This window comes from Mustela lutreola, chromosome 11, assembly GCF_030435805.1.
Source record: "Mustela lutreola isolate mMusLut2 chromosome 11, mMusLut2.pri, whole genome shotgun sequence".
Classification (NCBI taxonomy): Eukaryota; Metazoa; Chordata; class Mammalia; order Carnivora; family Mustelidae; genus Mustela; species Mustela lutreola.
The window spans coordinates 39,858,501-39,874,515 of NC_081300.1; the positions used below are offsets into that span (position 1 = coordinate 39,858,501).

Genomic DNA, 16,015 nt, shown 5'->3' on the forward strand with positions numbered 1-16,015 from the left:
TCTCTGGCAAATAAATAAGCAAAATATTTTAAAGAAATAAAAAATAAAAAGGCAAACTAATTAAAACATGGGCAAAAGATATGAGGAGACAAGATTTTACATTAAGACACTACAGATGATAAGTACACGAAAAGATGATCAACATCATTAGCCTTTAGGGAAATACAATAAAATCATGAGTATCACTATATACCTACTGAAATGGCTAAAATTTTAAAATACAACATAAAATGCTGGTGAGGATATAAAGAAACTGGATCACTCATATAATGCTGGTGGGAGGGGCGCCTGGGTGGCTCAGTGGGTTAAAGCCTCTGCCTTCGGCTCGGGTCATGATCCCAGACTCCTGGGATCAAGCCCTGCATCGGGCTCTCTGCTCTGCTCCTCAGGGAGCCTGCTTCCCCCTCTCTCTCTGCCTGCCTCTCTGCCTACTTGTGATCTCTGTCTGTCAAATAAATAAATAAAATCTTAAAAAAAAAAAAAAAAAACCAATGCTGGTGGGAATGTAAAATGGTTCAGACACTATGGAAAAAAGTTTGGCATTTAAAAAACAAAACAAAACAACATACAACTACCACATGACCCAATAATTGCATTCTTCAGCATTTATCCCAGAGAAACAAAGGCTTACTTTCACACAAAAACTTGTACCTGAATATTTATAGCAACTCTATTTGTAACGGTAAAAAACTGGCTATTCCAGACGTCCTTTGGTGGGTGAATGGTTAATTAAAGGTGGTACATTCATACCATGCATACATGTATACTCAGCAAAAAGGAACAACTGATACACACAACAACCTGAATCTCCAAAAAATTATGCTGAGTGAAAAGAGAAATCCCAAAAGGTTTCATAGTATTTGATTACACTTACATAACATTACAGCACATAACATTCTTTTTTGGTAATAGCTCTATTGAGATATAATTCACATACCATATAATCACCCATTTTGTACTAATATTTACAGACTTGTTCAATACATAAGATTCTTTTTTCTTAATAAAGATTTTATTTATTTGACAAAAAGAGAGACAGTGAGAGAGGGAACGCGAGCAAGGGGAGTGGGAGAGGGAGAAGCAGGCTCCCAGCTGAGCAGGAAACCCACCATGGAGCTCCATCCCAGGATCCAGGGATCCTGACTTGAGACAAAGGCAGACGCTTAATGACCATCCAGGCACCCCAATACATAAGATTCTTGAAATGACAAAATTATGGAAATAGAGAACACAAGAATGTTAGTGCTTGCCAAAGGTTAAGGAAGGGCGGGGCGATAGGAAGTGGATGTAGCCCCTTTTGGCCACCCCAAAAGGGCTTTATGAAGGATCTTTGTGGTGATGGAAATGTTCAAAATCTTTACTCTACTGGAACAGATATTCTAATTATATTTATAAGATGTTACCATTTGGAGAAACTGGGTCACAGTACATAGGATTTCTGTATAATTCCTTACAACTATATGTGAATCTACAATGATTTCAAATAAATTATATAAACTTAAAATTATATAAAATTATATAAACTTAAAATTCAAATAAATTACATAAACTTAAATTATATAAACTTAAAAATGAAAAATTATATAAAAAGAAAAATAAACCCATCCTACCAGACTTCTAAAAATTATGCCCGTAGACTATAAAGCATACTACTAACTCAATAAAAATGTATTAAGTACTTACTACACGCAGACATCGGGCTTCTAATAGGCAACAGAAGTGACAAAATCCCTACCCCAAATGGTGCTTACAGCATTATGTATATGCAGGTACTTGTAGCAGGATTTTGTGTATACACTATATCCCCCCTCAAAATTTAATAAGTAATATTAAAAACAAAAAATAATGAAAGGGAAAAATCTCCAATAATCAAATTATTTTAAGAATTCAAATATACTAAAGATAAATATCATATGATTTCACTCATGTGGAATTTAAGAAACAAATGAGCACTGGGGGAAAAAAAGGAGGAAACTAAGAAACAACCTTTTTTTAAAAAACATTTTATTTATTTGACAGAGACAGACAGCAAGAGAAGGAACAGAAATAGGGGGAGTGGAGAGGGAGAAGCAGCCTTCCCGCCCAGCAGGGAGCTCGATGCAGGGGCTCGATCCTGGGGCTCTATCCCAGGACCCCGAGGGATCATAACCTGAGCCAAAGGCAGGTGCTTAATGACTAAGCCACCCAGGCACCCCCAAAAAACAAACTCTTACCTACAGAGAACAACTGATAGCTACTAAAGGGGAGGTTAGTGGGAGGATAGGTTAAATAGGTGATAAGGATTAAAGAGTGCACTTGTTGTGATGAGCACAGGATGTTGTATGAAGCATTGAATCACTGTAGTGTATATGTGAATCTAATATTACACTGTTATCTAAGTGGAATTTAAATAAAATCTAAACAAATAAATAAATTTTTTAAAAAATATATTCTTTATTTATTTGACAGACAGAGATCACAAGTAGAAGAGAGGCAGGCAGAGAGAGAGAAGGAAGCAGGCTCCCTGCTGAGCAGAAAGCCCAATGTAGGGCTTGATCCCAGGATCCTGGAATCATGACCTGAGCCGAAGGCAGAGGCAATAAATAAATTTTTAAAAAAGAATTAAAATATACTAAAAAGGCTTTTTAAAACAATGGGAAAAAAAAATGCCCTTGAAGAAATACTGAAGTGAAATGAGTAAGAATGGCAAATTAAGATTCAAAGGCACACACATTAAATGTTTCAGTAAACTCCAAGTAGGTACAAAATTGGAAAAAATTTTTAAGAGATTCAACAAATAAAATCGAGTATCATCATAAACTTAAAAAGAATCAACTATCTCAAATCTGAATATATAAAATATAATACACAAAAGCGAAGCACTAAATAGAATACCATCTCCAATCTGAATGTATAAGATGATGTAATACATAAAAGGAAAGCCCTAAATAGAAAAAACAATGTAAAGCAATAAATATAAAATAATCACTAAAATATAGTCATAGAAATGATCACAATATACTTAGAGCACTCTGGGAATAGTAAAAATATAAAAACTTAATATAGAAAAATGCACAAAGCCTTGCCAGCGACCAAAAAAACCAGATTTTAAAGTAACTTCTAGACACCATTTTGAGGGGTGCCTGGGTAGCTCATTTGGTTATGTGTCTGCCTTTGGCTCAGGTCATGACCCCAGGGTCCTGGGATACAGTCCTCCATCAGGCTCTCTGCTCAGCAGGAAGTCTGCTTCTCCCTCTCCCCTTCCCTCTGCTCCTGCCTGCTCTTTCCTTCTCTCTCAATAAAATCTTTTTTAAAAAACAGACACCTCGGGGCGCCTGGGTGGCTCAGTGGGTTAAAGCCTCTGCCTTCCGCTAGGGTTATGATCCCAGGGTTCTGGGATCGAGCCCCACATCGGGCTCTCTGCTCAGTGGGGAACCTGCTTCCTCCTCTCTCTCTGCCTGCCTTTCTGCCTACTTGTGATCTCTGCCTATCAAATAAATAAATAAAATCTTAAAAAAAAAAAAAAGACACCATTTTGTACTTTCCTTTTTTTAAAAGATTTTATTTATTTATTTGGTACAAGGAGAGAGACAGCTCCTAGGAGAAGGGAGAAGGGACAGAGGGAGAGGGAAAAGCAGACTCTCTACTGAGCAGGGAGCCCCACAAGGGGCTCAATCTCAGGATCCTGAGATCATGAGCTGAGCAGAAGGCAAAGGCTTAACCCACCGAGCCACCCAGTGCCCCTAGAAAAAAATGCTTAAAAAGGCGGGGGGGGGGGGGCCTGGGTGGCTCAGTGAGTTAAGCCTCTGCCTTTGGCTCAGGTCATCATTTCAGGATCCTGGGATCGAGCCCCACATCGGGCTCTCTGCTCAGCAGGGAGCCTGCTTCCTCCTCTCTCTCTGCCTGCCTCTCTGCCTACTTGTGATCTCAGTCTGTCAAATAAATAAAATAAAATAATTTTTTTTAAAAAGTTGGCAAAGATGTCAGAATATAGATATACTTTAATCATACTAATGGCATTTTGCAAGTTACCCCAATTTTGTGCAAGGATTATAACATTTATACAAATAACAGTAACTATTTATTGAGTACTCAAAATGTGGTAAGCAGAATTCAAGATACTTTACATTTATTACCTTGAATTCTTTAAAAATAATACTGTAAATATTTTAAATGGTCCTTTATTTTACAGTTGAGGAAACTAAGGCTTAAAAAAATGAAAGGTTAAGAAGCCTGTAAGAGGGTGAAGGCTAAAAGATACTTCTTCATTAAAATACAAGGCCCTGTGCATTCCCCTCCACTTCAGGGTCTTTGCCTAGAATGTTCCCTCTCCCCAGAATTTTCTATACACAACATACCACTCCACAAATTAACACCAAACATCACTTAGATCTCAGAAATGGTCTTTAATTACCTATCCATCCACCCATCAACCTCCCTAGATCTGGTCTCCTTCTTATTCTCTCTCCCTCTCAAAACCCGTGAGTTTGTAATTACAAGTTTATCTGAATTAAAATGTCTTATCAACACCAGTTTCAAGGGGAGTTATCATATCTCTCTGTTCACCACTGTATGCCCAGCACTATAACACAGCTGAGCACCTAGGAGGCATTCATTAATATTGTTAAAGCAATGAATGTCAATCTACCTTAATCCCAAAACTGTTAAATCCCTTAACTCAAAAGACAGAATCCAGTTTTCAAATCAAAACCATAAGCACCTTCCATGTACAAAACACTCCCCTAGAGTTACAATCATCCTGTGTGACATAGCTGACAAATTCCCTGTATTTATTCTTTGACCCAGCAATTTCACACTTAAGAGAATTTATCTTACAGGAAAAACTCCCTGTGAGTTTTGCTATGTGAAATGGCATTTATACAAGTTTAATCACTGCAGCATTTGAAACAGCAAAAGACTAGAGATAACCTAATATTCATCAATATGAAATTGGATAAATAAAGATACATCAAACAGGGATGCCTGGGTGGCTCAGCCAGTTAAACATCTGCCTTGGGCTCAGGTCATGATCCCAGGATCCTGGAATCAAATCCCACATCAGGCTCTCTGCTTAGTGCAGAGCCTGTTTCTCCCCTCCCTCATCTTGTGCTCACATGCTCGCTCTCTCTGACAAATAAATAAAACCTTTAAAAAAATTGACACATCAAACCATGTAATACCAGAACACTAAATATGTTCCATGAAGTCAGTGATTTTTTATCTCATTTGTTGAATATTCTAGCCCTAGCAACTACAATACATAATGGCCACTCAATGTTGGTTGAATAAATGAAGAAAACTACAACCAAAATATCTATACATGTACTGATATAGAATGATCTCCAAAAGGACATGAAAATAGCATGGTACAAAAGAATGCATACAGAATGCTGTTCTTTCTGTGAAAAACAAAAAAATATATTTATAATCTCGTTTATATACACATCTCTGGAAGGATATGTAAGGTAATAGTGATTGTGGAAAAGAGATGATTATTTCCTATTGTACCTTTAAAACTGTGAATTACAATATTCTCTGTTCACAATAATGCCTTTGGTATTAAATGTCTGGACCAAAAAACTTGAAACAGATTCCTTTCCACTTATGATAAATCTAGCTTTTGGTGTTAGATATTATAGTTATCAAACTAACAATAATTTTACACTTGTATAGCTTTTGAAAACTGTAAAACAAGTAACAAGATTATTATTTTTCACAAACATTACCTAATTTGGTCCTTGCAACAATCCTGTGAATATATGTTGTTTCTACCCATTTTACAGACAAGAAAATAGTCTGAAAAGAAGTTAAACAACTTGAAGTAACACAGATAATAAGCTATGGCCTCCTAAGACAAAACCATCTATTCCTCTACTCAATACAAAATGTGTATAGTAGACTCCAGTAGGAAAAAGGAGACATCTGCTGCTGCCTTTATAGAGCTAACAGTGAGAAGGACATTAATCAAATCATCTGATTCAAAAAATGTTATGATTATAAACTGTGAAGAGTGCAAAGGAGAATTACTGAGGTCTTTTGTCAACCAATTCTACCATTTCTTCCTCTGTACTACCAAGCACCAAGTTTCCTCAAATACAAAACTTGCTTATTTCTCATCTCCCTTTGGCTGGACTGCTTGAATTTGCTAAATAGAACCTGTTTCAAAACAAAGTAGAAGGTGCAGGAAAAAGAGGCAAATCAAAATTACCACAATTATTTTGATGTATCAAAGCTTACATCTTTAGGACAGTGCATTAGCCAGAAACAACTTGAAAGGTTATTTTTAAGTTTCCTTCAATTTTAAAATAACAGACACCAGATGAATTTCTATTCTTACTCACTCTCCTAACAAAAGGCGGATAAACAGACATTGGAAGAGAAAAACTTTCCCATCTATCACGTTCCTGAATTTAGTACTAATTAAAAATTTAGCATTTTTTTAATAGTTAAAATTTGTAAGGACAAATATCCCAGACTATCACAGGAAAAAGTTATAGGCGCCTGGGTGACTCAATCAGTTAAGTGTCCAACCAGGTCATGATCTCAGGGTTGTGAGACTGAGCCCCAGTGGGCTCACACTAAGCATGGAGCCTGCTTGGGGTTCTCTCTCTCCCTCTCCCCCTCCCTTCTCCTGCGCGTGTGCACACTCTCTCTGTTAAAAAAAAAAAAAAAAAAGAAAGAAAGAAAAAGGTCATAAAACAGTACCTGTAATATCATCCCACCTAGTCGATCAAATATTAATAGGTACATGACAGAAAAATAAAGATACATAAATCAGTTAAACTCATCAGTCAACCAGCCAACCTTTAGAAAGGATACATCACATTGCTCACAGCTTCCATCAGGATGCTGTGACTGTGAGTTTCACTTCACTCCTTACATCTTTTTGCACTCTGCATTATGTCACTTTTATAAATAGAAAAATAAAACTTCTAATTTTGGAAAGAAAAAAGTTGCAATTATCAAAGTAAGTTTTTGGTATTCCAATTTAGGAGATGAACAACCCAAAGCAGGTGAATAGAGAATCATACAGTAAGTGCCTAGTAAGAAGTGAAAGCTGATTTATATAGCTCATTTTTAAAGATGCCTCCTAACAGAGATGCCCCAAAACAGATTAGAGTCCATCTTTAAGGGGTGCCTGGGTGGCTTAGCTGGTTAAGAATCTGCCTTTGGCTGAGGTCATGATCCCAGGGTTTTTTGGTTTCTTATACTACTAAAGAATAGTTGACATAAAATGTTATATGGTCTTAGGTATACAACATAATGATTGGATACATTACTCAGTGCCTACCACCCTGTATCTATGGGTCTATTATTATTTATATGTACTTTTGTTTCTTAGATTCCACATGTAAGTAAAATCATATGGTATTTGTCTTTCTCTGTCTTATTTCACTTAGCATAATACCTCTAGGTCGATCCATATAGTCACAAATGGCAAGATCTTATCCTTTTTTATGGCTGAATAATATTCTTTGTGTATTTTTATATACACAAATGTCTACATATACATAGTACATACATATACATAATGCAGACACACACACCTTATTTAAAAATCTAGCATGTTTTATCTTCCTAATCAAACAAACTTATGAAAAAAAATCAGTTTGTCTTTGGGGCTTAAAACTAAGTCAACCTTGTTACACAAGTTAAGTAGCATAGTTGTTTCCTAATTATGTCATTTTATAAATATTTGTCAAGCAAATTTGGATAAAGTCTTAAAACACTTAAGAAAAAAGTCTGGAGTAGCATTTATTAAATCAGCAAGAACCTATCTGTTTGACTTTAAGAATTACACGTCCACAGGAAAGAAGAAATTTTAAAAGTACATATTTAGAGCATGACTGCTCAAACAACAAGGTATCAATAAAGTTGTTAAAATGATAAGAAATGTGGGGTACCTGGGTGGCTCCGTTGGTTCAGCCTGTGCCTTAGGCTCAAGTCATGATCCCAGGGTCCTAGGATTAAGTCCTCCATCCCTACTCCCTTCTTAGCAGGAAGCCAGCTTCTCCTTCTCCTTCTGACCCTCCCCACCCCACATTCTCTAGTGCATGCATATGTGCTCATGCGCACTCTCTCTCTCTCAAATAAATAAAATTTTTAAAAATAAAATAAAATGACAAGAAATATATACTGAAAATTTAGGAGTTGGACAACCCAAAGCAGGTGGATAGAGAATCATACAGTAAGTGCCTAGTAAGAAGTGAAAGCTGATTAATATAGCTCATTTTTAAAGATGCCTCCTAACAGAGATGCCCCAAAACAGATTAGAGACCATCTTTAAGGGGTGCCTGGGTGGCTTAGCTGGTTAAGCATCTGCCTTTGGCTGAGGTCATGATCCCAGGGTCTTGGAATCCAGCCCCACTTCAAGGTCCCTGCCTCACTGGGAGCCTGCCTCATTCCTCTCCCTCTGCTCTTCCATACCCCCTTGTTCTCTTGTCTTGCTCACTCTCTCTTTCAATAAATAAATTCTTTTATTTTTTAAGATTTTATTTATTTATTTGATAGAGATCACAAATAGGCAGAGAGGCAGGCAGAGAGAGAGGAGGAAGCAGGCTCCCTGCTGAGCAGAGAGCTCCATGCAGGCCTGAGCCGAAGGCAGAGGCTTTAACCCACCGAGCCACCCTGGTGCCCCTCAATAAACAAATTGGTTTAAAAAAAAAAAAAAAAAGATTCCATCTGCAAGGCATCAACTTATTACATGTAATTTTCATTGTGATGGAGCTTACTTTTAACCATGTACAAAAGTTATTCCCTTAACCACTCAAAACAGGAAAGAGGAGAGGTTTGGTTCAAGGAGACTTTGAAGATTACAAATGAAAACAGAGAAAGAAATACCTTACGACTATGCCAGTTTGTACCTTCTTCTGAAACCTTGCTTTGACTACCTGGTCAACTTTAATATTCCCCCCCCTTTTTTTTTTAAAGATTTTATTTATTTATTAGAGAGAGAAAACATGAGCAGCGGAGAGGGAGAAGAACATGAGCAAAGGGAGAGGGAGAAGCAGGCTCCCTGTTGAGGGACCCTGGAATCATGATCTGAGTTGAAGGTAAACAGACTGACAGCCATCCAGGCACCCCTCAAGTTTAATATTCTTACTTCATCTTTACTTGCTTTCTAAAATACGACTGATCCCTCTAAAGTAACTAACATTGCTTCCTTAAAATTCTTCTCAGTTTCCATACTGTCACCCTCTATGCTGGATTTCTTCCTATCCTGTCCATTCCTCCTCAGGCTGCACTTTTCTCCACTCCAGATTTAAATATGCATTCTCCAGCACTTGGCCCTCTGCTTTCTTACAACTTACAGACCTCCCTCAGTGGCTCATACTCACATACTCATCCATACTCACAGCTTTAGTTCCATGTATTCCAAATCCACATACATACACTTAACTACTGGGCATCATCAGATCTTACATGATCTCTTTAAAATGTCCGGAATCTCTCCTCTCCATTCTCAACTATCATTACCTGGATTTAGGTTCTAACCCCCTCTTCTCTCAGACACAGCAATGAATCATCTATCCCTTCACTAGTCTCACCACTACATCAAGCTGGGTCTTGCTAATAAAGTGAACTTTCTAAAACTGAAACATGATCGTGCTGCTCCTCTGACAAAAATTATTGAATAGTTTCTATGATTTTCAGGAAAAAGCTCAAACTGGCTTACACAGAAAGTTCCTGCCAATATCTCTAAACTCTATCTCTACTACACTCATCCTTTGGCTTCAACCTGAAAACAGGCATCCTGTGTCACCTGCTCCGTGTGTCTGCATATGATGTAAACCCAATCAGGGTATTCCCCAACAAACCCTGAATAACTAATTCTGACCTAAAGTATTACTACATTCAGGAAATCTCCCCTTTAGTCATAGGCTGATTTAGAAGCTGCTCTCTATGCTTACATAAAATTTTCCTCCTAAGTCACTTCCGTATCAGTCACATTCATTCTTAGGTCTTCTCCATTAGACTATTAACAGTCCCCAGGGAAACAGCACTTTGTATTCTTTGTACCTGACATACAAAAACACTCAGCAATTGCTATTTGAAGGAATAAATGGGGACTATATAGAAATTTATTATTATGGTGAAGTTATTCTAATGATAATGAACTTGTTCCTTTCATTAGAATAGTCAGTGAAATCCTCTGCTGTCATTGAAAAAGTGATGAAAATTTTTCATTTTCTAACAGATCCACAGTGACCCAAAACACTTACCACCTCATTTCTTACTATCTATGAATCAAAAACTGATTTTGAAACTAAATATATTTTTAAAGGCACAAGTTTGTCCTTTGTGAAAAAGGAAGAGCAAATGACATAATAAAACTAGATTACTTTAAATAATCCAAACTCCTTCCAAACAGTCAACTTCCGGTTCCTCCATGATCATCTCTTCCAAATTAAACTCCCCCCACCCTGCTTTCTTTAATTCATTGAACCTTAAAGCAACTGTGTGTGTTTGGGGCTCCCATTGATAAAGGAGGGGGATGGAGGAGGGTGATAAGGCAGTTGAGTTTCCATTCTTCTTATCAAGAAAATCTACTCTACATTTCACTTCCCCATCTACTCTAATCACATCCAAGTCCAAGGAGATGATTAGAAAAGGTCCTCAACAATCTTGTCCACTCTCTTTTCCATACGGTTGATGTCAAGCCAAATTAGACTGATTTAAAATGTCCCAAAAGGCAAGTGAACTAGAGCAAACTGCATGGAATTTTAAGGAGAGCTGAAGATTACAATGAGTTCTATGAGGTCAATGACCCAAAGGGTAACTGAAAGGATTCTGTCCAGAAACACCTACTTCCTCTCACTCTGACCTCCAACCTTCCTTTTTGTCCACCTACTGCCAGCACAACCACAGGAAAGGCATCAAGTTGTAATAATGAATACTGACATTAAAGGCCAAAAAGTTATACACTGTGCACTGAACAGCTCAAAATATTTCTCTAAACAATCTGCATTTGTGGAATCAAATAACAAAGCAATTTCAGACTGTCATTCATCTCCCATACCAGCAAAACATAACTGGCACAACTCCTATAATGAAGTCACATACTCCTAGCTCACACAACTACCGCAGAATAGGAATAAGGTAAAAAGCGCAGTCAAGATTGATGATCAGAGTGAGGAAAATGGCTATCAAACAATAAAAATCAAATACCTGATTAAGAACCCCAAATTCAATCCATTTTTTACAAAATTACAGAACCTATCTCTCAAAACGAAAAAAAAAAAAAAAAAGGTCAAAGGAGATACATTTATAAACTTGTTCCACTCTTTTCAGCTATTTCCAAGCACCCAGAACTTTCAAATCTGAGTGTATTTTTTCAAATAAAGATTTCCAGGCTTCACCTGCCAGAAATTCTTTTGTAAATTTGGAATGGAGCCTGGGTATTGGTATGTTTACTTAAAAAGTTCCCCCAAGGACTCTGATCAGCAGCCAGGTTTGTCAGATGTGCTATGGATCTTTACAAGAAGGGCTCCTGCCGATCCTTACTGACATTCTAGCCGACTGTAAAATTATCGAAGTTCTTCCTATAAATGTGCCAAATCCAACAGCACCATGCCACCTCACCTAATCCCTTTGTGTTCTCGCTCACCCCTGGAGTTACTGCCTTATCTTCTGTTCATTCCATGAAACTGCAATCTTCCTTTCCTATCTCCACCTCGTTGTAGTGACCAAGTAATAAGCAGGAGGGTAAAACAAAGGGAAACTATCACTTCAATACCCGGAAATCCTGTCAGTTCTAACATAGAAGAGAAGAAAACCCATTCTAGATCTTTCCCACATGTACCCAATTTTAAAGGAAAAAGAACATTTTCAAGGGTGGTCCGTGAGGCAAGGTTGAAGGGTAAGTTAGGTAAGACTTCTTGGATCTGAAAAGAATAGCCCCAGGTTCTGAAAGAAGGGAAAACTTTAAAGCCGGGCAGGTCACAGACAGGAGGCAGTAGCGGGGAGCGGGCCCGTGCCGGCACCTTCGGCCGGTTTTGACACTCGACACCCCAGCCTTCACTCAGGTTGCTAAGAAACAAAAAGGCTCCACGTTCCCTGCAATTCCTCCCGGGCCTGGAGGAGAGAGGGGCCTCTGGGGCCTGAAGACACGACCGGGACGAGCCCGGCCACCCCCCCGGGGGCGCGAAAGCAAGGGAGGGATACCCGGGGGACAGGGGGCTCGGGCAGAGGGGCCGGCCCAGGAAGCTGGCCCCGAGCTCGGGAGGAGGGCGGGTCGGAACGCGTCCTCCGCGCTGAGGGGCGCTCCGGCAGGTCACGGTGGGCTTTGCTCCAGCCAGGCCGCAGTCGAGGGTCTGGGGCTGGATGCGGGGCCTAAACGACCACCCGGCTCCGCGCGGGGGAGGACGCGTCTACTCACACGTGCTGACAGGCCGCGGTCCTCACAGGCGTTTTGAGCACCTCCTGACAGACAGGGCAGTAGAAATCATCTTCCGTGTACGACGTGGCCGCGGAGAGTTCCTCGGCCATGGCGGGGGATGGGGGATCAAGGAGATGGCGGCAGCAGCGGCGGCGATAGCGGCCGAGCTGGCGGTGTCGGCCCGGGGCCCGACTCTACGCGAACCCGGAGGGGGAGGGGAATCGCGTCAGGAAGCGGCTCGCGCCAGGAAGGGGGCGGGGCGGGGCGGGGCGGGGCGGGGCGGGGCCGAACGCCGAGACGCTAGGTCCGCACGCGCCGGGCGAGGGCCGGCCCCTGGGGCTGCCCCTCCCGACGGGGGCAGGCCAGGAGGGCGGTGCCAGGCGGGAGGCGGCGGTGGAGAAACCGGCCGGTGGCTTCACTTTCGCTTCCACCCCGGCTCGGAGCCCCTCCACCCGGGAAGGAAGGCAACCGCCCAGCCGTCCCCAGCTGGCGGTCGCCCGCACGGGCCGCTCCCTTACCTGCCTCCACTAGGCGGCCGCGGTTATGCCCTCGGCGGTCTTCTCCGCCTCCGACTCCTTAGCCCCCACCCCCACCCCCGCCCCCGGCCCCCGGCCCCCGGCCCCCGGCCCCAACCCCAACCCCAGCCCCAGCCCCAGCCGGCACAGCCCGCACAGCTGTTCCACTGCGGGCCTCTACCCACCCAGTTCGGCGACTGCCTGCCCCGCCCCACACCGCCTCCGCCCCGCCCCGCCCTTCCACTCTGCTTGCGTAAAGGCTCACTTAGGTGTCCCGAAGTCGCGCCGCTGAGAGATCCGTTTTCCGGGCGCGGTTGATGGAGAAGTGGCCTTGCGCCGTCCCCGGGCTTCTTGTCCGGCCGCTGCAGCCTTCGCCGCGGAGGCCGGGAGGGGAATGGTGAGCGGGGTGGTCAGTGTTCATCGGCCCGAAAGGGGGCCGGGCCCGAGGCTCATGGTGCACCGGGATCCCACCGCCCCCTCCAGCAGCTCTCCCGCGGCATTGCGCTGCCCGCAGCCAGCCCGGGGTTGTCACCGAACACAGGAGGGCGACGAACAGGGGGACAGAGGAGTGAGGAGAGGGCGGGGTGGGGAGGGCGGCCTCCATAGCAACCGGCGCGTGGCACCCGCAGCAGGTTGTGACATAAACCGCTGGGTGCCCACCTGTACCCACGTCCCGCAGTCTCCCTCCAGCGGGATCCCATTTCTCACCGCTTCTATTAAATATATTGGGTTTTTCAGGAATTTTTCCTAAAAAAAAAAAAAAAAGCCGTCTAATGTTAAAGGTATGGATGGATGGTCCTTACTATATGCCCTTGACAGAATGTATGTCAAGATGTGTTACGAAGCCCAAGTAAAACCCGTTACGGGATTTTGATCCTTTGGGGCACAAGAATTAAAAATAAGCTCCCTTGAGAGGGTTTGAACTTTCACCCTTAACAGTCTGAGGATGCAGTCAGATGCAGGCTTCCGCCACCAACACCTTTGCTTTTTGATAGCTTTGAAGAAAAGTGAGGTAGGAGCACGGATCTAAGCATTTCACTAATTAGTTATTCACTAATTTAAATGTTTCTATTTTTTTCAGTGGGCCCTTGGTTCCCAGATATATCCACACAAATGATAAATCGGGAACATGGGGCCGCAACCACATGAAAGGAGCCGAGGAATATCTGGAACATCACAAAGCATCCTCAATTCGCTTCGGAAAAGAAAAAAAGATTTCAATTCCATGCTTCATTTCCACCACAGTCTCAGTGAATCATAAACAGAAGCCGTTGAATAGTTAATTCAATTCTGTCATTTATTGTCTACATTGTCCTTAGAACTGTTAGATGTTATGCTGGTGTCATGAACTTCGTTTTCAACTAGTTTACACTCTGGAGTGCCTAACGCTATAAAAGAACGAAAAATGGTATTTGCTAAAGTGTTGCTTTTCATAAACATGACAATAATGAGGACAGGAAGTGAGATGATTGCATTGCTATGGGTTTAGAGAAAATCTGATGAAGGAAATAGGTCTTCATGTGCATCTTAAAATGACAATTCCTAGAAAAATACAGAATTGTTTGTCCAATGAACAGCTAATTCCCTTTACCAAAATACAACATTTTGTATTTTTGTTCCCTTTCCTTCCAAGCAAGAATAGTGGAAGCAGACCAGGAAAGCTAATTTTAGCTTCACATTTCCTGGGAGGAGAAAGAGCACTAGACAGGAGGGACACCAAATAGCAGTAGTCTAGGTACTTTTCAAATTCATTTATAAAAATGGTTCTTGGATTTCAAACTTCATCTTTTTCACCTTATGCCCAATCATATTTCACTCATTTTGACCCCTTTAGAAAAAAGTATATTTTCTGTTCAATAGCGTGTTTCCCATTACTCACTGGGAATCCTTAACCAGAACTTAATTTTGTGACTTGAATTTTATTTGCTTCATTGTTCCTCTGGCAGCTTTACTCATGCCCTAATCCTAACATGTTCGGGTTACTTCCTTATACATTCTAAGAAGTCATTTTGGGGGTACGTGTAAGCATATAGTTGTTAGTTTTTATGGAAATCCATAAAAAATGGTATAACGAAGATGTGGTTACCCTCTGAGTGTTAAGCTTTGACAAATAAACTGTAATGGCCAAAAGACACAATCTGCTGTCTTGGCAGCATTTCCTCTGAAAAATTACTTGGTATTTTTATGGCAATGTCACAGATTTACTCAAAATCCCTTCAGCTGTGTAAATAAAATATCCTCAGCCTTTGGGTAAAAGGGGGAAAACTCTACATATTATACAACTTGACAAACTTAGTCTGTTGCAATAATTTAATCCATTCCTTTGCATTTTGGTTAAAACACTTAAGCTTTTAATATGCCACCTCTCTCAGTCTGCTCCTCTCAAAATGGCATCTGGAAGGATAAGAGGGAGGACAAGGGACGGCTGACACAAACTTGAGACACTATTGGAGAATCTCAGTCCTGACATCTGCAAGGTCTCCTTTGAATTTTTGCTGGACTATTCTGCAGAGAGGCTAATGTTGACTCCTCTCTGAGATGCAACGTGTGCTGGCCATTCTGCTGATGGTGGTACCTGCTAGTAAAGACTACTCCTGCCTGCGTCAGCTAGGTCAAGGCCCTGGTTGATTCAGGATTCAGCTTCACCAACACTATAGAACCCTATGAATCTCTCCTGCAGTCATCTTCCAGTTCTTGGTCCTCAATATGGAAGGTCCCTCTTGCTCTGCTCTCAACACATCTACTGTCCATGGCATCCCTTGGGGCCCTCTACACACTCACTCTGGGAGGGAAAGTCATTCCTTCTAAATATCCCGTGTCACTGAATTTGCGTGAAGTGGTGACCCCTAGTTTGGTTCTACATGACCTATAAGGCGATGTGCTTTCTGCTCCCCAGCCCTCACCACTCCCCTCAACCCATCTAATACACCTTTCCCCTATTCCACCTCTCTCTTCCAACCACAGTCCCTTGGCCTGGAAAGAATGGACCATTCTACCTTGCTGCTTCCTGCTGATTACCAGTAATGCTCCCTTACAAAACTCTTTAGCCAAGTCGTATGGCCAGGTAATTAACATACTAAAAGAGGAGCTGGATGAATTTAGAAAATTAATTTCTTTCTTCACAAAGCCTGGCTTTGTCTTA

General features: G+C 41.4%; 1 protein-coding gene across 6 annotated transcripts in view; it reads right to left on the reverse strand.

Annotated features, from left to right (window-relative positions):
* RNF138 (ring finger protein 138) overlaps window positions 1-13,408 on the reverse strand; it is a 40,244-nt gene extending 26,836 nt beyond the window's left edge. For 2 of the 6 annotated variants that reach the window (XR_009345805.1, XM_059139224.1), the window contains exons 1-2: window positions 13,139-13,408; window positions 12,359-12,552 (exon numbers count right to left, since the gene is read on the reverse strand). Coding sequence is in view for 5 of the 6 variants with exons in the window: in XM_059139224.1 (XP_058995207.1) it covers window positions 12,359-12,468 (110 nt within the window). In the remaining variant the exon portion in view is untranslated. Of the gene's footprint in view, window positions 1-12,358; window positions 12,553-12,876; window positions 12,981-13,138 lie in introns of those variants that run through there. The other 4 variants (XM_059139225.1, XM_059139222.1, XM_059139220.1 and 1 more) reach the window with 3 other exon arrangements.
* Between the last annotated feature and the right edge of the window lie 2,607 nt (window positions 13,409-16,015).